Source organism: Festucalex cinctus, chromosome 14 (genome assembly GCF_051991245.1).
Source record: "Festucalex cinctus isolate MCC-2025b chromosome 14, RoL_Fcin_1.0, whole genome shotgun sequence".
Classification (NCBI taxonomy): Eukaryota; Metazoa; Chordata; class Actinopteri; order Syngnathiformes; family Syngnathidae; genus Festucalex; species Festucalex cinctus.
This window is the reverse complement of record NC_135424.1, coordinates 15,128,991-15,151,758: the sequence shown is the minus strand read 5'-3', so window position 1 is coordinate 15,151,758 and position 22,768 is coordinate 15,128,991. Positions and strand designations below refer to the sequence as shown.

Genomic DNA, 22,768 nt, shown 5'->3' with positions numbered 1-22,768 from the left:
TCGCCATGCTGGGTGGCCTCCATTTACGTAGCGATTCGGTCTAACACGTATCTATCACGTTTGTTTTCCGCGTTTAAAATGGTACATTGTTGCTGCATCGTTGGCTGTTCGAACAAAGCCAAGGGGGAAAATGGTCGGTCTTTTTTCCGAATTCCGAAAATAATTAGGAACCAGGGCCTGGAGACAGAGGAGTGCGGACTCCGGAGGGAAGTCGTTACTTTGGGCTCGTGTGTGCAGCGATCACTTTGTGAGCGGTAAGCTTGTTTACCTTTATTTAATGCATGAGGATTAATAACGTTTCGACCGCCCATATATGGGCAAGTTGCTTATGTTTTGGATTCATGAGCAAGCAAGTTCGGTAGTACAAGCTGGCTAGCGGACGTTAGCCGAAAGCTAACATCGAACATTTTCACCCAAGTAGGGCCAGTGCAAAGTGTTTACTGCTGAAATTGGATTGATTAGTCTTGGGCTCTTAATGCCGATAACATGTTTTTTGGTGGCAAAATGTAAACTAGGAAAAAAGAGACAGAAGGGGGTGATGCAAGAAAACAGACCCCCGGTAGCCTACACATCATGCTAAAGAACTTATTCACGGCCACCCTACTGCGGTAAAATAACCAGTCTTTCCATGTTTTATTTGTTTATATATTTGTTTATTTTAACAGGTCGCCCTGCGCCCGTTTTTCTGTCCAATCATCCCGACTGGGCTCCAACATTAAAGTTGGGTCCCAAGTTACAACATCTATGTCTCAGCCCAGTCGGTGCCAAGATATGAACGTGCACAGGAGAGACAAGCAAAGAAAAGACGACTCGAAGTGGCAGATTGTTGCAGTTATGCAGCCAGATGGCTCCAGTAACCTGTACCCTCAAGTACTGCTGACATCATTGACTCTGGTATGCCACTCAGAATTCATTACATGATATATTGTATGCATGAGTGAATGTATGTGTTTGTTTGTGTGTGTGTACACGCACCTTATATTTTAGAGACATTTGGAAGTGTTTATAGAAATAAGTATTTGCCTGTAGCAATGTTCATACATTAAAAAAATGCAACAAAATGTGTACATTTCTTTTACACTGACAAAAAAACTATACTACTTTACTATATTAAACCTATTACTGGTACCGTATTTTTTTGTGATTCTTTTCTTTATTTTTTTCTTTAGGGATCTCATGCCACACCGACTTGATTGCCAATGACATGATGGAAACGAAGGCGAGCATCAAAGCATTGGAGGAGGACAACATGCGACTGTTTGTTTGGCGCTAATAAAGGCAGCGTTTATACAAATTCTATTGTTGGGTTTGTTTACAAAGCTATACATAATACAAATGACAGGATTTGACTCAATGTGCAATATGGTCCCTCTTAAAGTAATGGCATAAATCTCTATTATTTCTAAAAGCACAAAAAATGAAGTGAATAATGATTAGATGTAGTAATTTCAGGGTTAAAAATTGAACTGTTAATTAATGTAGTTTATTTTAGCACAGGTGCCTACCATCCTGAGATGACGGTATGATGTAATGTTGATGGGGTACGCAATGACTTTCATTATACTATGTACAGAGGAAAAAGTTGCTCTCTTTTAAATTTGTTTAATGTAAGACAAGTACCAATACTGTGTTACAGTTTTCCCAATAATCCTTGTTTCACACTTGTCACAAAACCACTGTCCTTTTGGCAGTCTAGATTGGCACACTTCAAGTGATATCATTTGATTTTACAATCTGCTGCAGCACAAAAAACTACTTTATTCCGCATCTTTGAAGTACATGAGCAAGTGGTAGGTGACAGCGGCTGAGCAGGAACACTGGAAGTCCACTGCTGATCTAGTAAATGCTCTCCCGAGCAGTTCAGGTAAGGAGGGGATTTTGGGAAAAAAAAAACTCTGGCTTTTCCAACTGGCCAAAACGAGCGATCTGGGTGGACTCGCTCAATCACACTTTGTCCACACCACAAAGTCGCAGAAGTCCGTCCAGTTAAACTCATCTGTGCCTGAATCTGAAAATATTACAAACATTGTAATGAAAATATGAAACATAGAATTAAATAAGAAACTACAAAAAGTAAAGCCATACATACCTGGTAATACTATTGGTGTTGTCGTGACAAGTGATTGGGAATTGTTGCCATCTGGCACCAGACAGAAATTGGGTGTTGTGACAGCCTCCTTAACCGTGAGATCATAAGAAAAGCTGTCAGTATGCTCAGTAGTTACCATGAACACGTTTTATTGTACTGGAAACTGAAACTAAAAATACGTCCTCTGAGAGTGGTTAACCTTAACCATTTAGAATAAGTTGATTAAGTAACATGTAACTAGTGAAAGGGTAGCATTAAATTTAATTAAGCCACGGGGAGGCTGTGCAGTTACTTTTTATTCTTATACGCTCTGCCATATTTGCCTGTTATAAAATTATTAGAAAAACCACATCAGGTAAAGCCAGCTGTGCATGTAAACACAATGATAACAGGAAGCCTGAGAACAAATCAACATTTTTGTGTGCAGAATTACCAACACCATGTGGTTTACTTACGTGCAACAGCAACCGTTTCTTCTGATGCGATGTTAAAGTTTACACTCTGTATCCACCCGCTTACAAAATAATTGTAAGCCTCCAAGGATTTGTTGGCGTGTTATGGAGCATGTTGTCAACACGAGGTAGGGAAAGATGTCCAGAGATGTCACATTTGGCCAGCAAGCTTTCTCCGTCAAAAAAAAAAATCACCCTTGGTCAGGACGTAATTAGGATCAATCCCGCCACACAGAGACACCTTCTGCCTGTATCGTTGTTTTTGATCTTCCGGTAAATCGTGAAAATACTGCGAAAATTACATCAGGTTGATAAGCTCTACCGTGTAACTCGCGAGTGTACCTTGTGAACCGGCGGACACCCAATATGGCGCCCGAAGGAAAAACTCCCATGATGCATTACGATGTGCAAGCGACCTATACAATCAATTGCCTTCAGAAACTGGACTCTAGTCAAGTCCACCTTTATTGAGTCCAAGTCAAGTCTGAGTCACAAAGGTCAGAGTCCAAGTCAAGTTCAAGTCACAAAGGTCCGAGTCAAGGCTGAGTCACAAAGGTCCAAGTCAAGTCTGAGTAACAAAGGTCCAAGTCAAGTCTGAGTAACAAAGGTCTGAGACCAAGTCAAGTCCAAGTCATAAAGGTCCGGATCCGAGTCAAGTCTGAGTCACAAAGGTCTGAGTCCAAGTCAAGTTCAAGTCACAAAGGTCCGAATCAAGGCTGAGTCACAAAGGACCAAGTCCAAGTCAAGTCCAAGTCACAAAGGTCCAGATCCGAGTCAAGTCTGAGTCACAAAGGTCTGAGTCCAAGTCAAATCCAAGTCACAAAGGTCCGGATCCGAGTCAAGTCTGAGTCACGAAGGGCCGAGTCCAAGTCAAGTCTGAGTCACAAAGGTCCAAGTCAATTCTGAGTCACAGATAGAAAGATGCTATTTTCACAACCGCAAAATTTGAGAAATTTACCAAGCTTTGACCAACTCGCAATTATGTGCTACTGTGTATTGGTCCAGCTCCATCATATAAAATCTCAATGCAAACCATTGAAGTCCGCAGTTGTCTGTCCATCTGTTCGAGATAAGACCAGTTTCTGCAAAGCCATCTACTAAAAAGAAACAGCACAGGCATTAGACATTTTATACTTTTATTTATAGATTTATAATCTGGAAATTATTTTATTATAATATTGTATTCACACACATCCTTGACTCCTTATTATGGTTTATTTTATAATTCAAGACAGAACCTTGATGGCAAGATTAGAGCAAGAGAGGAGTCTCAAATTAGCATTCGGCCATTTGTGAACTGGTGACTAGTCATAGATGACCAATTCAGAAATAGACTTCTAAAATAAATACTTTACAGAGACAATGTATACTTTTTACAGTGGAGGTCTTCCTCGGAGAGACAGAGGGCACGGTCACAAATTATAGATGCAATGTGCATGCTTAACAAACATATTCACAAGCTTACGCGAGATGAGAACCTGGATATTGCCAATGACACAAAAAGTCTTTTACCGCATCCTGAAGTATTCCCTTATTCTATAATCACATATATTTACCACACATACACAATCTTTAGAGACAAACCTTCAAACTGTTTACATATCTAAGCTACTATTATTTTTCCCTTTAAGAATAGAATCTCCCTTTATTGCAGAATGGAATTGACACTGAAAGAATTCCAACTCAGAGACGATAAAAAAAAAATGTCTTGCAGGTTGTCTTGCTTCAGAGGATTAGTAAGTCTTATTCCTCTGAGCCTCAATGTGTGAAAACAAACCAATTTTGAAGTTCTGTCTATCTTCAAGGCTAGAACTCCCTTGCTTCTTCAAATTGCTTGTAGTAATCCTCTTCCTGAGGATTATCACGACACTTTTGTCCATTGTTTGGTGGCCTGGCCTGGTTATAGCGACTCCAGTCTCCCTTGCATATGATCCACGGCAAGATGTCCACTTTGTAGTGCAGGTCAGCCGAGAACTCGGTACTGATAAGATTGGGTGTCCCGGCGCCTTTGCCTCGCGTGATGAGCTTCATGCTGTCGTCGTAGCAACAGTGCTGTGCGGCCAGTGTGGTGGACTCCAGTGTCAGCATGGAGCGAATGCAGTAGCGGGCCGTGGATTTGTAGATGTCCAGTTTCTCTTTTGGCCCGCTGGCATCTTTCCATCGGAAATTTCTTCGTGAAAGAGCGTCGTGCACATTGGCGGTGCTGTACGCCACCTCAGTTGGGTACGAGCAAGGGCAGCTGGGAAGGTCGTTGGCCACCTTAGTCATGTATTTCTTCAGGAAGTCGCTCTTGCAGTTCATCCATCGCTCACAGCTGTCTGTGTCTACAAGACATGGAGACACTTTAAAATTGTAAATCTTGTTCCAGTATTGGAAGATAAAAACAATAAAGACAGATAATGTTACAGTGCGAGACTGCAACAGTAGATTGATGAAGTGCTTTTGACAGAGTGGGAACTTTTCAGTGAGGGATGGTGTGTCAAGAGAAACATACCAACACCAAAGAGCTCAGTGGCATTGAAATCATCTGTTCCGGCAAGCAGGCTCACTTCAGTCGCAGCGGTCTTGAAAGCATCTTCAATACCTAAGTGAAATGTGGAACAGATTTAAGATTTTAACACTTTATTCGCATAACATCAAGAGGCACGGAACTAACTTGACTAGACCAGAAACAACGAGAATGTATCAAGAATCATGAAACACTAAGCTAACTTGGTCTGTGCAGAGGTAATAATCCGACAAAAACACACCCTTCTAAGACAGGCTTATATTGACAGCGAATCGATTTGATTGGTTGTGGCTAGACATGTGGGTAACGGGACTGACATGGAATTATATGATTGGCTGTTGTCCAGATAAAGAGATTAAAGATTCCTGACATCACATAGCTCCTGACATCATATAGCGAATTACCAGTTGAAACTAGATGCCGATTAGATCAGTCCAAGACAGACAATTGACCTCACGGTCATGACCCAAACATAGCCCTTGCATGATCCTAGTCATGACAGTAAACATAACCCTTACATGACCCGAGTCACAGTACGCATAACCCTTGCATGACCCTAGTCATGACAGTAAACATAAACCTTACATGACCCTAGTCACAGTAAGCATAACCCCTGCATGACCCTAGTCATGACAGTCACAGGGCTCCGGTAACAACCAATCGCGGGTCACCTTTTTAAAGCTGAGCTGTGATTGATCACTACATGAGCCCTGAGCAACTGTGATGTCATCTTTAGTTGACGGCAAGTGACAAAATGAGGACAGCCTAAAAACACTTCACTCCCAGCCATTTTCACAGAAGCAATCTCTTTCGCTCCCGGCTGTTTTACAGGATTTTGAGATTTTGCAAGGCCCACAGAATATTGTGTTCTATTGCTATAAGAACATGGAACCTATCAAAAGAAAGATTAAAGTCTTTCATTAGGAAAGAAAAAATTATGTTTCTATCTGTTTCTGTTTTGCAGCAATTAGCATTAGAAGAGAGCTAAGTTTAATCAGGTTTCACAAAGCTATTTAAAATTGTAAGTAAATGAGCTTTTTTTCTACATGGCCCTGGTTGATCTCCGTTGCTCTGCTGCCACCTGCTGACCGTTTGTGTAATAACTACCATTTCTGCAACCGTTCTTTGCAGTTGAGAGGCTGCATCAAAGCCTTCTGTATGCTCTAGCATAAAAAACAAAAAAACGTATAAATACGTCTTTGGGACACTTAAAACAATAAAAAAAAACGTATTTACATATTGGGATCAAATGAGTTAATGTGGCTTAAATGTCAGAAAACTACGACCAACCGCCAACAAAATTCAACAAAATTGGGCACATCTCTACCTATGGCCGCATTAATCTCTGAAAATAGCAGAATCATCGCACCAATATATGAGATTTTGAGACATTACCTAATTGTTGAGTTGGAGTACAATGTAGACAGCCAATACAAGAGCTAAATGTTTCTCTCTCTCTCTCTCTCTCTCTCTCTCTCTCTCTCTCTCTCTCTCTCTCTCTCTCTCTCTCTCTCTCTCTCTCTCTCTCTCTCTCTCTCTCTCTAATGTACAGTACTCAGTTTTGAGAGATTAGTTGTGATTTGACTAGCAATTAGTTTTTGTTGGCTATTGGGATTAGACCGAGGAATAATGAGGATGTCTACACTCCACTAAGTAGTAGTTTGTTTTATTATGGTATTTTTTTTTAGGGGTATAGAACTTAGTACCCCTAACTGTGAGGTGTTAATAGTATTATGCCCAAACTATGAAAAACAGTTCTTAAGTTGCAGTGTAATTATTCCCCACTCCAAACTACAGCCACACTACTATAGTGTAAAATGATAACCTCAGTTGAGCGTCAATCAAAATGTTGTAAAGGCTTTATTTTTAATTATGATGCCAAAATCAAATATTTACCTGGACAATTGGGCATATCACAGGTTCTGGACTCAGTGGCAGTGCAGGCGTAACCACAAGACCGGGTTCTCTTCTGGTTGCCATTTCCACAGGTGACACTGCACAGTGACCAGTTACTCCAGTCCCCCTCTCCATCCATGTAGTCTGAATCGGAGAGAAAATTATCACAACGCTGATGTAGGCCACATGCTGAAATTTACTCTATTAGCTTGCCTCACTAATAATAAGTAAGGGACCACATGAGAGGGGAAATGCGGTGGGCTCAACATTCTGCCACTCCCCCCATTAAAGCACTTCCCAGATGAGCTTTTTTGTGTACCGGTACATATGGATTGTACCAACTAATGGATGATTGTTAAGCAAATAATGCCAAGGCAATGAGCAGTGTAGTCAATGTGTGGAGTAACAAGCATGGATTTAGCAAATTCCACCACTGATTTAAGACATTTAGCGCAGCGCTTCCAAGTGAAGGCACACCCTGGACACCATTTAGTTGCTCTATCCGTGATTCATCCCATTGAAAATGGGAAGTGAATTGGCAAGAAATCCTCTTTAAGTCCAATTATCATCGAGCACATGGCGGTAATGGGCATACATGGAAACAGTTATACACTCGGCTCTTCCACTGCCGGAGTCCATCTGCACAACCGCATGCAAACACAGATTTCACTGACATGCTCGTCTGGAAGGCAGCGCTCCATCAATGAGGAGAATTAATGTGGGCATGTTGGGATGGAAGTATTTCTGGACAAGGTCCAAACCCTCTTATATACTACACCCACAGTGCCCCCACCCCCTGCTCCTTGCCATCTGCCGCTTATTATGAACAGATAGACACCCAATGCTCCCCTTCTATAGGATAATAAAACCAAAGAGCAAGTGTGACCTATGACCGCATTTGAATGCTAATGTAATAACTCTAGTCCTAAATTTACTTGAGGGGTGCCAGTTAGTTCTAGAGCACTGTTGAGTTGCCCTCAAGCAAGGCACCAGAGCCACAGATACACAGGATATGAACCCCCTTTTTCCACCCCAGACTGATACCAGTATGAGTACTCAACTCTTGTCACCAATACCAAGTACTGATACTGATACCACTAGTACTTTAGATACATAAATCCCCCCCAAAAAAAACAAAAACGAATGGCACATAATTTTAAACACCGATTATAGCATTATTCCTTCAAATTGCATCAAATTAATGACAATTTTCTATTCTTCTAATTTCTAGTTCCTTTAAAACGGCCACAAGAGGTTGGCCGATAGTGGTATCGTCCACTGTTGTGAGTACTGATATTTTGAAAGGTCGTGTATCGGCTCGATGTGATACCTGATTATGGTACTCGCTTGCCCATCCCTATGCATAATGGTTGCCACTACAAGTCAGCAGCTGGCAGAGGCTACAAGCAATTATTGGTAATTATATACTGTTTATAGACAACACAGAATGCTAGAAAGATAATTTGATGATTTGACCTGTCAGTACCTTGCTATATCAACTTTAATATTCTCATCATTTCAGCTCCATTGGTCTATAGGTTGATTAACACAATTTACAGAAATTGATAGGGATGGGCGAGTACCGTTACCAGGTATCGGTATTGGGTCGATAGCCGGCCTTATTTCAAGGTACTCGCGATGATGGCCAATACCAGTAACAGCGGGCCTCTTGTGGCCATTTTATGACCAGAAATGAGAAGAATACGAAATTGTTGTTAATTTCATACAATTTTAAGTACAATGCCCTATTAGGACATAGAGCTGTTCTTTAAAACTTTCTGTCATTTTTTTTTATTTTGGGAAATTATATGTATCCAAAGTACTAGTGGTATCAGTACTTGGTATCGGTAATAGTGACTACCAAAAAAAGTATTATTCCTAGAAATAGATCGTCGCCGACCTCACACTTCTGATTCCCGAATTTAAATCTCTGAAATCTGAAGACAGTTCCCTGCCTGTTATTGTCCTACGAAGTGAAAGATAAACAAGAGCTGACCACAGTGATAAGCTAAAAACATTAGACATGGACATGGGTTTGACAGGAAAACACTATAAAGTCGCACGCCTAACCGCTTAAGTCAAAGTGTGAGCGGATAAAGTGACATTTTCCACAGCGGCCACATTCTTGTTTCACCGCATTGGTTTGGGCATGCTACGACTCGGACTGCACCATACTGTATGACAGTGAGTGTAAATTCTTCCACACTTGATTTATGTGCGGGGTTACTCTTGGAGAGTGTTTTGAGAGCGGCGAGGCGGCTCAGCAGTGCTTTTGGCCTCGTTCCTGCTGCTCAACTTTGATGTTAAGAAGCATTTAAATCGTGTCACCTAGCGAGCTCGACACCATAGAGGAATCCTTCTCATAAAAGAGTGTTAAAAGGTTTCAAGCAAGTGCTGCCAAAAGCCTGTCTGGGGATAGCAGCACTTGTTATGGTGACAGCCTGAATCAGCAAATCTGTAAATTATACATCTTACATCAAACCGTGGCCAAATGTGGACATGCTCGACCATGAATTCTGCTGTAAATATTCTTTGCTGCTGCTGTGCTTCTCACCATATTCCGTTTGGGGTTTGCCTCTGTCTCCTGCGCCGCCTCTCCGGTCCCAGTCCGCCGGCGGCCTCAGGAAGTTGCTGTCCTCACCGTCGCTTCCGAAGGAGCGATCGGGCTCTTGCCCTTGATGAGTGGTGGAAGAAGTGTGAGGCCACCAGTTTCGCCAGTTAGGAGAAGCCCAGTTAGGTTTGCTCTCCTTGCGGTGACCCTTTTCTGGTTCGTGTGCCTCCAATCCATCCACAACCTCAATTGTCACCTACCATAAAAAAAAGAAAGGTAGTTTCAGAGTCATGCTGACTATTATTTGAGAAGAATTTGGCCTGACGATCGGAAAGATGTCAGCAACAGAGGATCCATTAGATGGAGGATAAACATTTGGCCTTGTTGCTACCATTCCCTGTTGTTAGCATGCAGTAAATATTCGGGTGAAGAAGAAGGACAAGGTGCTTAGAGGTTGCGAATCAGTGTGAGTGGAGTCAAACTTTTAGGTCCACCCCACATTGAGCCATGCCTCGAAATAGGCTCTGCAGGGCTTACTCAAATATTCTTGTTAGAAAAGGGATGCCTCAGGGGTCTTATTCGGGTTTCAGCATTTTCAGTTTTTTTGCCAATATTCGGGTTTTAGTGTAGTCACTGTATCATATCATTCAAGGTGAACATTTAATTCCCTCTGAGGCCAATCTTAAAGGTTCTTCTCCTCAACCAAACGGGTCAACTGGGTGCAAAGAGGTGACACTTCCCGATAGCCACGCCCCCCCCCCCCCCCCCCCAAACCCCTTTCTGTACAAACACATGTGCCTCCCAGATGAGCCGGGACCAGCACCCCTGCCCCTCGGCCACCCTCCCACCTCACTGGGTCTCTCCACCTAAGCACAAAGTTCAAAGGGCTCCTCAGCCTCCTCCAGACCATGAAAGCCAGATGAGTCCCAGGATCAAAGACCCCCGCCTCCTCCCTCTCTTCTCCCACAGCCTCACGCCCTTGCTCAATTGGTGGCTCCTCGCTCTTCCCACATCTTGAGATGTTAATACACTTTGTTCGTCCTCGGATTTAGTGGTGATGCTCGCAGAAATGAAGGGACCCCCTTGCTAGATTAAAACCGGAGAATCATTTAAATATAGCAGTGGTTAGCCGGCCATCTGCACCCGGGGGAACATGGATGAGGGTTCACCACAAATTTACATAAACCGCCAGCTGTATTCCTGCGTGAGGCTGAGCATTGCGGGCAAATGTCTGCCCATCACTTGTCATTATGATAGACATGAGACCTTAAAGTCCAATCCGACGTCGGGAGTCGGACAGTGTTGGGCCGACAGCATCTGATCAGTGTATAAATTACTGTCGTAAAGTCGGATCGAGTTGGAATATGTCTGGGTGGGGCATTTCCAGCAAATTCGACATGTTGAATCGGCGTAGGGTGGCGGGGCATTTAATCACTGTGATTGGCTGTTACCTAGCAAATCAGCACATGGGGCAAGAAGAGGAAGTGACGAATGTGGATAAACAGTACTGATACAAAGCCTGGGCCATTTTGTTCCCCTCATTTTACTTAACGTCACCCTGCTGTACCCTCCGCATTTGAACATACAATGTCTGGATAGAAGATTGGGAAGATGACTTTGTCTCTTTGGTTCAAGAGAGACCGGCATATTACCGTTAAAGGGTACGCTAACAAAGGTATGAAAGCCAAACTATGGCATGACATGGGGACACAGCTGGATATAGCAGGTAGTATTTACTTTTATATACAATACTGTGCAAAAAGGCGGAGGGTTTCATTCAAGTGGGTGGACATCGTAAGAGAAAAAGTAACTGGTATGCATTGTTTACGTTTTTATATCCTGTCCCCATAAAGAGGTTTCCGGTTGCCTGTAAGAATAATGACTCCCGCCGTCGATGGTATGGAGGTGAAGTACTTCTTGCACATGCACTGAAGGTACGTAATAGTCAGGGTTGGTGCGGTGTAGATTTACGTTATTTTTCTACGCAAAGTGCCGACGTCTGGGCCGGGACCACAGCGGGTCGGTGTCGGTCATGTTTGGCCGATGTCGGATTGGTGTATCTAGGCCTTAAGCTTCATTAGATCCCAGGAAGTGGGACAGAAGTGGAGGCAGAGGAGCGCAAAGAAGAAAGGGGGGGTTAGTGATGTGCACCCAACTATTCTCCATCTTCCTGCTTGCCCTTCCTGTCCTGATTGCTTGAGTAGCCATGTCTTACGAGCAGCAGTGAAAGCATGAAAAGCGGTGGGGCAGGCACACAGTCACACATGATCACCTGTATGTTGGGATTCTGCCCATTGATATCAGCTTTGGAGAGGTCGGGGAAATTCTGCAGATCCAGGAGGAAAGCTCCAGGGCCATCTTTGTGGACGTTACTGCCAGCGCCTTGCCCCCACGGCAGGGCGGAGGACCGATGAGTGAAGCGGTGCTCTGCACCAGACCGCCAGGAACCTTCGGGAGTCCGTTGGTCCGATGAGCTGCTTTGTGTGTGGATGATATTCTGCCAAAGGGAGGAAAGGAACATATTTTATCGTTGGTTTGTGAAACCCTGATACAAGACAGTTTTACTATCCTTTAAATGTCAGGTGTGAATGAGAAAAACAACCTCAGAGTATGCGACTTGGCGTGTGCACATCCAACAATATTAGGATGATCTTCCATGTTGACAAGACATTCATGTGGACATTACCTCTGCCATAAATCTCTCTCAACTGTGTGAGCTCCAAATAGCGAAGCCAGAAACTGTAGTCTGCTTTGGCCAAAACATAATCTGCCTAAATCATCTGTCTAACAACTGCTTTCAGTGTCTGTTGGACTGAATCCTGTTTTGACCGACAGAGAATGTAGATATTTTAACATAGTAATGTGCAATGCACGCATATAGCACACTCTGATGCTGGCTGAAAGACCAAGTAGTGTGAAACTGATGGTTTTCCATCGCAGTGTCTCCACAGACAACCCAAAGCAAACATTGCAAAATCATTACTTTGGATTTGTTGCAGCCAACGGAGCATTTATCGGGTGGGTGAAATCAAGGGAGGTCACAATATTCAAACGTTAGGATACGATTTTTTCAAGATATGAACTTCACGAGAAGATGATTCACACGATATTGTGGGGAGGTTAGCAATATAAATATATAAAAAAAACAAAGTTCATGATAAAAAAAAAGGCTCATATTGAAAAAAAAAAATCCTGAACTCATTTGAGTTGTCTTTTCTGCCTTATTTTGAATCACACTTATATTGTGCTGTTGCTGTCAACATGAGAAGACTTGATGCTTCAGATATAACTGCTGTTAAACCTAACAACTGCATCATGTAGCCCAACAAGAGTGTTTTCGGGGTAAATCCTTAATTATCCTGTGTTCCTATGTAATCTGATCCAGATGAATATTCTGTTGTCATATGCTGTGTTATACACGTGGCAGTCAGTCAGATGATCTAATCCCAACTCCAATTTAGATGATGTCATGTCAAACTTTAAAGTATGATCCTACTTCCCATTGCAACAGTCGTGTCGTTTCACTGTTTAGCTTTAATACCATAATGCCATTTGATTTATGCGTGGCTCACGTCAACTATTTTGCAGACCGTACACTCGGCTCTTTGGACAGACTGACAGTTGTTGATGCAAGCTGTAAAAACTTGAAGGCAAACCAATATCGAGCACTTCTACAGTATAAACGCAAGATAGTCTGACAGTGTCGGCATCCATCTGACTGGAGTGGAAGCATAAACATGTATTCTACAAAGTATGCAATATTTTTTTGTACTTATGAAAACGTACATTATGTAGTAAATGTTTGCTTGGTCATATTATGGCTGCAATTCTATGACGAATATTTTTGTTGTTGTTGTAACATTTCAATATTAAATGGATACTTGACTCCTTGAGCCATTTTCAACAGAAAGAAGATAACATTTTGTCTATATCATTATTTTTCATGAACAATGAATACTTTTAAAAACCAATTTTGCCACTTGCTGTCGACTGAAGATATCACCTGTGCTGAGGAAATAGATAACGACCAATCATGGCTCATTTTGCTGACCAAACCCAAAAAACAGGTGAGCCATGATTGGTTGTTACCTTTTTCCTCAGCAACGGGTGATGTCATGTTCAGTCGACAGCAAGTATTATTAGTTGTATATGAAAAATAATGAAGTTATCAAGTTAATTCTGAGCAAAATATTAACATTTTATTGCTGAGAATGTCTCGTCAAGTATCCTTTTTGAAGGGGGTAGTTCTAAAGTATATTTGTCAGAAAACACACTTAAAAACAAACCCTAAAACGTTGAATGTAGGGTTAATTTTGATTGAAAAAAAAAACAATGCTTGGAAGGTGATATCTTTATTAACCCTTTATCATACGAGCAATTTTGCCGAAAATGCTTTAAAAAAAAGTTGCATTCAAAGTAAGTTTGAAGCTGTTCCTGAACCATTTAGAGTTTATATTTTTTTTAAGAATGTTTGCCCGCCAGAGACCATCCGAATTTTAAGGGGTTAAAAAAAAACAAATAAAAAGAATAAAGAAAAAAAAAACACCCAAAACATTGAAAAATACGATTGGATTAGGAATTAACTTCAAATGTTATTTTTTTTTTAACATTTTTTTATATACTTACTTAAAAATTGTGTCTTCATTCAATTATCTTTTTTTTTTTTCAATTATCCCCCCCCCAGTATTGCGTTTATGGAATATAAATAAAGCAGCGAAATCCACCCATTTTTTTTTTTTTTTATCTATCTAAGTTGGCGGCCATTTTGCCACTAAAAATGACATCACAGAAACTCATCAACACACAAACTCAAAATGACATCACAATTAGCTGACCTGTTGTGATTGGTTGTTACCTGAGCAACTGTGATGACATTTTCAGTTGACAGTGGCAAAATGGCTACCCAGTGAGATGGATAAAAATGAGTGGATCTTGCTGCTTAACTCATATTCCACAAAGACAATATTGATCAGAATGCCATATTTAGACTAGTGGAGCTGAAAAATATTACACTATTATATGAATAACCATTAAATTGGAAACTACTTAAAGGAACTAAAGTAGCTTCAATTAACAAGCACAAATGTGTCTACAGTATATCAGCGGTGTAAAGGGCCAACCACATTGTTATGCGCTCAAATTACAGACACATTGAGTATTTCAGCAAACGAATAGCCAAAAACTCGTAGTTGGAAAAAATGAGCAAATTAGTCATGAGAAAGGAATTACGTCTGAGTTGTGTAACCTCCATCACTTCCTGATAGTGTCAAAGTGAGCACCTCTCTCTTTTCCATATGAGCCTCAATGGAAATTGAGGGGAAACAACATGCTGTTTTCTCATTTGTCTTTAATATAGTCCAGAGTCAGAAGCATATTAAAAGTGGTTTAAAAAAAAAAAAAAAAAAAGTGTATATATGTAAAAAAAAAAAAAAAAAGTCTGGCTGCGCTCAACCTGCCATCAGTCCCATGCAATTCTCCTCAATGAGCCGTGCGCTTTAATTTGGAGATCAAAAGTGACACACGGTCCCACAGTTCATCTGGGCCCCCCAGGGTGTCACCCCCCCCCCCTTTCAACTCTCAAAAGCCGTGAATGAACACATGCACACACAAGCCACCCTCCTCGCACACCCCTTTCCTCTCGCTCCTGTTCTTTTCCCGCTTCCCCTTTTTTCACTTGGTGACGGCTGCTTAAAGGGGCATGACTCCATTTTCAATTGGGAACAACTCAGGGGTCCGTTCCCCCCCGGGGGGCTGGCAGGAAATGAAGGCCGTTGCACATTGGGCCAGATGCTTCTCAACACTGCACTCACGTAGGCGGAAAAATAAACCATCTTGCCCCGTCACGCCAGTCATTCTTTGTTTACATTAGCAATCAAGAAATAACTACAAAATCAAATTACAATTCAAATCTTGAAGTTAAGTTTAATATGTCGAATGAACTTCAAAGCAGCACAGCATATTTTGCAAATCGTCTCCAAATTGTCATCTTGCATGAATGCAAAATGTCACCAAATGCTTCTTCGTGGAGACGTGCAGCCCTGGCGCCGCCATGATACCCGTTCTTTGTTTAGACTCACAGGAGCGTGAGATCTGACCAAGACTTGACAAGATTTGGTCGCAGACAGCGGGGAGATGTTTTGGAGATGCAACAGATTGCTGATGAAAGACCGTCTTGAACTCTCCTGTTACAATTTGTTTCTCAGGAAAAACATCGTATTATTATTATCCAAAAGTGTCATAAAAGAAACAAATACAAAAAGTTAAAACATATATAAAAAAAATATGTAAACAATATAAGTAAAATAAATTAAATAAAAAATAAAATCTTAAAAAATATCTATAATTAATGCTGTGTCTTATTGTTAACTCCATTACAAGCCATTTCATTATTTTGCTTCAGTGAGGACAATTCAATTAATGCATGTTAAACGAACTGCTCAATTCAACCCATACCATAATAGGAAGATTTATATGGTTTTCAAAAATGTTTTAAATAAATAAATAAATTAAAAAAAAGTCTACACACCCCTGTTAAATCTTTCATATCTGGGGTTGTGGCTGTTCAGAATTAACCAATAACATTCAAACTCGTATTAAATTCTAATCAGCACAAACAAAATGCCACCTTTAAAGGTGCTTCTGATGAACACCAAATACAGTTCAGTTGTTCTAGTAGGATTTTCCTGCCATTTCTTTGATTTCTTGCAGAAGCTGAAAGATTTTGTGCTAACATCCACAGTTATAAAAGGTTAATTTGTAGGGCCCGACCTATTAATCAGCCGGTCGATTAAAGCAGACAATTATGACATTTAAATATCGTGAACATGACAACGACGATATTGTGGCAGTTTTAATATCACGATATCACGATATTGCGCTTATCGTTACATCCCTAATATATACACACACACACACCATAATAACCTTGGGTCCCAAAATATTCAAAATATGACATTTGTTGATAAGATCATTTTATGTAATTCATTTTCATTTTCAATTTTAATTCATTTATTTTTTTCCAAAAAATCTGCCTCAATCGGCCTCATTAAGACAATTTTCTCTGAACATGTCACCTTAGTTTATCTCTATTAGGCCTGTGTAGTAACCCAATAAAGAAACCATCCACTATATTGGCATAATACAATTGCTAAAATAACATATGCAATATTGGCCCATGATTTTGCACAACACTGTGTTTGCGTGTAGTGTTTATTACATTGCAGTGCTACAGGTGCAGGGAGCTGCATTCTGTCATTGGTGCTTCTGTGAATGGCATTTTCAATCCGACACCTTGGAATGACAAATGCACCTGCTGGGTTGTGACGAGCCTCACTCAAAGATTACATCACTGCCCACTGTCGTGGACCACTGGAGCATATCCACACAGTGGGGCACATACGTAGGCCAAACAATAACATACAACATAATGTATTCTTCTTACTAAAAGGGTGAACAGACTAGTGTAAACACGCAGCTAAAGACATTTTCAAAAGGATTTTAGCAGTTTGTGTTCTATATTTTTGAATTTTTTTTTTTTGCAGGGAGCGGGGTACTCCGTCCTGGTCCTCGCCCTGCCTGCCCAATCAAACAGTTGGCCGTGTGTCAAATATTCCACACATTCTTGACATATTTCCTCAGCTTTGCATGTCTTCACATCCAGCTGAACATAGACTTGCTGTGATGTGTGATGGCACTAACAGTAAAGCAAAGCTCCAATACCATCCTTAAGTTACGGGAAACATTCTTTTCATTCATAAGTGCTAATTAAGCTGGTGATGGTGGGCGCGGTTACCATTCTATTGCGTGTAAGTACCCATTCATCATTGGGACGTGAAGAAAATATTTGTTGTGTTGCAGGCTAAAAATATATCCACAAGCAGCTGGAGGATGCTAAACACTGGCTTGTTGATCCCAGACCTGTCTTAACCTCTGAGTCAGGACTGGGGGTTCGACTGGAGTCTGTCTGTGTGCTTTCTACTGCTGTTAAAATAGACAGTTAAACTATTAGAGCATCTCTTAAGAGGTGACATGTTGACAAATGTCCCCCTTGTGAAATTTGGTGGGGTCGTGTCGTTATGTTCTAAACTACAAAGCAAACAGAAAAGTTGCCCTTTAGTCACTAAATTATAAAACATTTTTGTTTTATTGCTGTTTATTTGGTATTGTTTAGTCATTAGAAAAACAACTATTAATATCACACAAGACGGGATGATGTTGTACTCACCAACCCGTTTGAAACCGATACTGGTTTGGTCTTTGTTTTCCAAAGTAAAAGCAGATGTTTGCAAATGTCTTTATTTCATTAAACCCAAAAGATAATCAGTCTGTTTTCATGACGGAGTGTCGCACCCTGTAATAATATCCTAAAAATGCAATGTAATAAAATTTGCACGTAAATTGATTAAAAATTTAATAAAACCCAATAATCATTTCACCAATAATGTAAAAAAAAAATACCCTGACCTGATTGATATTGTAATATTTGTACCAAAAATGTAATACCCTATTACATTTTTTTTTTTTTTTTAAACCTTCAACATTAGCCTCTATTTAAATCAGGCAGTGTTAAAAATACACTTTGAGGTTGAAATCAACTCTGAATCATTTAACATCAAACTTTTCAAACACTCCATTTTCTGCTTATTTAATATAGCAGTTTTAGATTCTCAAAACATTAAATGTTGAACTTTGGACTGAAAATGAACATATATATTACCTTATCTGTCAAGGTCTATATTATGAGTTTTAGAGGGGGAAAAAAGCCCCAACTAAAAATGTAATAGATCACCAATAATGTAATAAAGTATTTATTACATTGTTATTACATAGAAATGTATTTATTACATTATTGATAAAAACAAATACATGACATTATTGGGAAAATTATGACATTATTGGGTTTTATTACATTCTTAATCGAGTTAAGTGCAAATAGCTGTTGATTAATTTGATAAATCAATTATATGTTGATTAATCAATTAATGGTTAGAAAAGCAATGCAGTTGAGGGTCCTAATGGAGTCTGAAGTCGGTATGTCATTCAAAAACTGTGCGGAGAAAATGTGTCTAGTTCCTGACTAACTTCGAGGTGCCCCTGAGCAAGGCACCGGCCCACCAGGTTGAAAGACAAAAAGGGGCGCATTTTAGGGGTCCACCTGACCTCTGACCCGTCTATCTCATCACCCAAAATGACAGTGATGTGTGCATGATGACAGAGAAGTGCCCGTGGCGAGCATTTAACCCCCCCAGGACAACAACAGGGGGTGTGTCAGCCTTGCGGTTGGAGGGATCTGACCCCTGACCCCGCGTGCTCACTGACTTGACTGACTGCCATCCCCGGGGGACACCCTCGGGACAGCCTCGCTTCCGCGCATGTGTCAACACACTCACATTTGATCAGACCCATCTGCGAGTGCTCACCTCGCTCTGATCCAAGCTCAGGCTGACGTTGGCCGGCGGCAGCGGGCTGCTCCGGAGCACGGTGATGTGCAAGGTGAGGAGGAGAAGTCCCAGGAGCAGCAGGAGCTCTGCAGCCAGCCGCACCATCCTCCTGACGCGGCCGCCCTTCGGAGCCTCCGAGGTCGCCGCGGCTCCGCCTCCGCCCGGTGCAGAGGCTCCGATCTCCGGATCCGCCGGGGACGAGGAGCCGCAACACCACTTCGGAGCCACGTCGGGGATCAGAAATGCAAAAAGTGAGGGGAAACGGATCGACGCAGTCCCCCAAAAAGTCCACTTCGGGGAGAAGTTGCTAAAGCAGATCTGGCGGCTTCTCCTTGAATAAAGAACTAATTGGAGAGAACCACACGTGTGGATCTGCTGGTTCGGATCCGCAACAATTCCTTAATTCAAACTTGTTCGTCCTCAAGGCCACTTAAGAAACGTTTCCGCTTTTGTCCGCATCGTGCGCCCATGTGACGAGAGCTCGTTTGGATCGGAACCAAACAAGTTTCCTAAAGATGTCTTCGACCTTTTGAGTCCTCGCTCGCGTGTTCCGCTCTCTTCAAGAAATCCTCCATAATGGTGGCGGGGTGCGGAAGAGGAGGTTGAAGGGGGTCTCGCACCTCAAGGTGTCCTGCAGGAGGAAGGGGGGCAAAGCAAACTAGCATGGCACGTTTGACTTACGGGCTCTCTTGAGTGACTTTTATAGCATGCACCCCCACCCACCCTCCTCCTCCACCGCCTCCCAGTGGGCGCCCTCCCTCTGGTTAACCCCTTCAGCCTTTTTCTTCTTGTGCCTCTTCTTTAGCTTCTCTCTGCATAATTGCCGGATAGCCATGTAACTTTCTGACAACGTGTAGGCCTACTGTTAATTCCATATTTAATTAGTCGTATAGTCTGTGACATGTATAGGCCTACAAAAAAGTGCTAAATGCTGTACTTTTGTTTGCTTTATTTCAGTATCCATGGTTGGAAAAAGAATACTACCAGTATGAGTACTCAACTCTTGAGTAGTTACCGATACAAGTATAGATACCACTCGTGCTTTTGAGGCAATTTAAGAACAAAAAAACAATGACAGTCACAGATAATTTTAAAAGAAAGACCCATTTGTCCCAAAATAGCATTTTCCCTTAAAATTCCATGACATTAATGGCAATAAGCGAAGTGTGCATTGTGTTTGTGCATGCATGAAAATCAAGTTACAAAAAGTTTGGCTATACACAGTAAAGTCTGTAGAGTAAATTTGACTCGATTTAGAGAGGGACCAAATAAGACTCAGATTTACAGTTATCCAGCATAGAGCAGCTTGAGTGGCAAAGCAACAGGTGAACTTTGTGCCGTGTTTATATGTCTTAATGATTTTTTTAGGCAACAAAAACACTGTTGCAAAGCTCCAACTAAACGGAAGAGTGCGCTTGTAAACTTCCGTTCATTCTTCATACGGTTGTGGTGGGACCCAAAAGGCGGAGAAACCAGGCAGGGAGAAGGGCAGGAATGAGAAAAACTTTATTTACTGGACTGAACGTGGAGTGACTGGGTGAGGCGTGGACATGACTTGGCGTGGCGTGAAGACATGGCGTGACGCGAAGACTTGGCATGACGTGACCTGGGTTGACATGAAGAGGACTCTGAACTAGACAGGAAGAAACTGGACTAACGTGGAGAACCTTAACTAGACTCAACTCTACAAGCATAAACACCTTGGCAGGACAAGACAGTCCAACATAAACACCCAAAATTAAACAAAACCCCAACTCCACCGACCTGAAACATAACAAGAAAGTTCCATACAAGGGACGGCTCCCAGACGTCCCCAAAACAAAAAACAAGCCAAAACGGGGAGGGCGGGGCCGGGAATGGGAATGGGAGCAAAACACAGCCCTCAGCCAGGGTACGAATAGGAGGCTACTAAGGGGCGAAAGACGGCCTCACAAAAAGCCCTGCAATCAGTATCGGGGGGGTGGCCCAGGAGGCGGCATAATCGCAGGCTCTGGGGGCGGACACTGGGGAGGCTCCGCCAAGGGCCGGTCCCCACGGTGGGCTCGTCTTTTGCGCCTCCTGCCGATGAGTCCCGGATCGGCTGCCGTGACCGCGCTGCTCGGGGCGGACCCCAGGCCTGGAGACTGTGGCGGAGGGGACGAAGAAGCTTGAGACTGTGGCGGAGGGGATGAAGAAACTTGAGACTTGGGCTGGGGCTGAGACGAAGACACTTGAGACTTGGGCTGGGGCTTAGATGAAGACGCTTGGGACGGCGGCAACTCTGCCGTGACAAGGATATTTGATTGAAACAACGGCAATTGGCCGTGACGAGGTGACTTGAGACTGCGGCAACTGTGCTGCAACGAAGGGACTTGAGACTGCGGCACTTGGCCGCGACGAGGGAACCTGAGCCGGCCGTGACGACCAGGGCCAGAGAGGCCAGGGGTTGCGTCGGACAGGGCCAGAGAGGCCAGGGGCTACGTCGTCCAGAGGCGACTGTGGTACAGGTGTAGCGTCCAGTGGCGGCAGCGGCACAGTACGAGGAGTAGGAGGTGGCGGGCGCAGAGCGTGAGCCACCGGACGAGGAGCCGGAGGCGGCGGGCGCAAGGCGTGCGCCGGCGGACGAGGAGAAGGAGGCGGCGGGCGCAGGGCGTGCGCCGCTAGACGAGGAGCAGGAGATGGCGGGCGAGGAGCAGGAGGCGGCGGGCGCAGGGCGTGCGCCGCCAGACGAGGAGCAGGAGGACGTGGGGCCGCCGGACGAGGGGCAGGAGGCTGAGGCAGGGGCACAGGGGAATTATCCTGGGGTTGAAGCGGCAGCAGCAGGACAGGCGAAGCATCCAAGGGCTGTCGATGCGCCGGGACGGGGACTTGAAGCCGGCGAGGCACCGGAACGGGGACTTAAAGCCGGCGAGGCACCGGGACGGGGACTTGAGGCTGGCGAGGCGCCGGGATGGGGACTTGAGGCTGGCGAGGCGCCGGGATGGGTACTTGAAGACGACGAGGCGCCGGGACGGGGACTTGAGGCTGGCGAGGCGCCGGGATGGGGACTTGAGGCTGGCGAGGAGCCGGGATGGGGACTTGAGGCAGCCGGGGAGCCGGAACGGGGACTTGAGGCTGCCGGGGAGCTGGAACGGGGACTTGAAATCTCCGTTGGGTCCGGGTTGGTGGGAGCATCCTGTTATGATACGGTTGTGGTGGGACCCAAAGGTGGAAAAACCAGGCAGGGAGAAGGGCAGGAATGAGAATAACTTTATTTACTGGACTGAACGTGGAGTGACTGGGTGAGGCGTGGATATGACTTGGCGTGGCGTGAAGGCTTGGCGTGGCATGGTCATGAAGACTTGGTGTGACGTGAAGACTTGGCATGACGTGACCTGGGATGACGTGGAGAAGACTGACATGACGTGAGGATGACTTGACATGACGTGACCTGGGTTGACGTGAAGAAGACAGAACTAGACGGGAAGAACCTGGACTAACGTGGAGAAACTTAACTAGACTCAACTCTACAAGCATAAACACCTTGACAGGACAAGACAGTACAACATAAACAGCCAAAACTAAACAAAACCCCAACCCCACCGAACTGAAACATAACAAGAAAGTTCTATACGGACGCAAAAGTGGCATTTATTATTATATTAATTTTCATTTTGGAATCCTTATTTATTTATTTATTGTTGTTTTTATTTGCTTTTATCTTTTCTTCATATTTAATTTTTGAATAATATTGTTATATTCTTTTTAAATGTCCAGTTTGTTTATTTATTTATTGTTGTTTGTATTTGCATTTATCAGTTTTTTATTTAATTTTTGAATTATATTGTTATATTTTTTTTAAATGTCCACTAT

General features: G+C 42.9%; 2 protein-coding genes and 1 long non-coding RNA gene across 3 annotated transcripts; 1 reads left to right on the top strand and 2 right to left on the bottom strand.

Moving 5' to 3' along the window:
- Positions 1–2,932, top strand: LOC144001318 (uncharacterized). Its single transcript, XR_013278448.1, has 3 exons — positions 1–254; positions 666–894; positions 1,170–2,932. It is a non-coding gene; the product is annotated as an uncharacterized LOC144001318 (long non-coding RNA).
- Positions 2,933–3,666: 734 nt separating this feature from the next.
- ism1 (isthmin 1) lies at positions 3,667–19,625 on the bottom strand. Its single transcript, XM_077495203.1, has 6 exons — positions 18,917–19,625; positions 11,770–11,994; positions 9,501–9,753; positions 6,947–7,090; positions 5,036–5,125; positions 3,667–4,865 (listed from the first exon to the last, which is right to left on the bottom strand). Exons 1-6 carry the CDS (start codon positions 19,040–19,042, stop codon positions 4,348–4,350), a joined length of 1,356 nt encoding a protein of 451 aa, XP_077351329.1. The 5' UTR covers positions 19,043–19,625; the 3' UTR covers positions 3,667–4,347.
- A 772-nt stretch (positions 19,626–20,397) lies between these two features.
- Positions 20,398–22,282, bottom strand: LOC144001624 (uncharacterized). Its single transcript, XM_077496109.1, has 4 exons — positions 22,175–22,282; positions 21,905–22,091; positions 21,386–21,813; positions 20,398–21,354 (listed from the first exon to the last, which is right to left on the bottom strand). The coding sequence occupies exons 1-4, from the start codon at positions 22,280–22,282 to the stop codon at positions 20,884–20,886; spliced, it is 1,194 nt and encodes a 397-aa protein (XP_077352235.1). The 3' UTR covers positions 20,398–20,883.
- Positions 22,283–22,768: the final 486 nt, after the last annotated feature.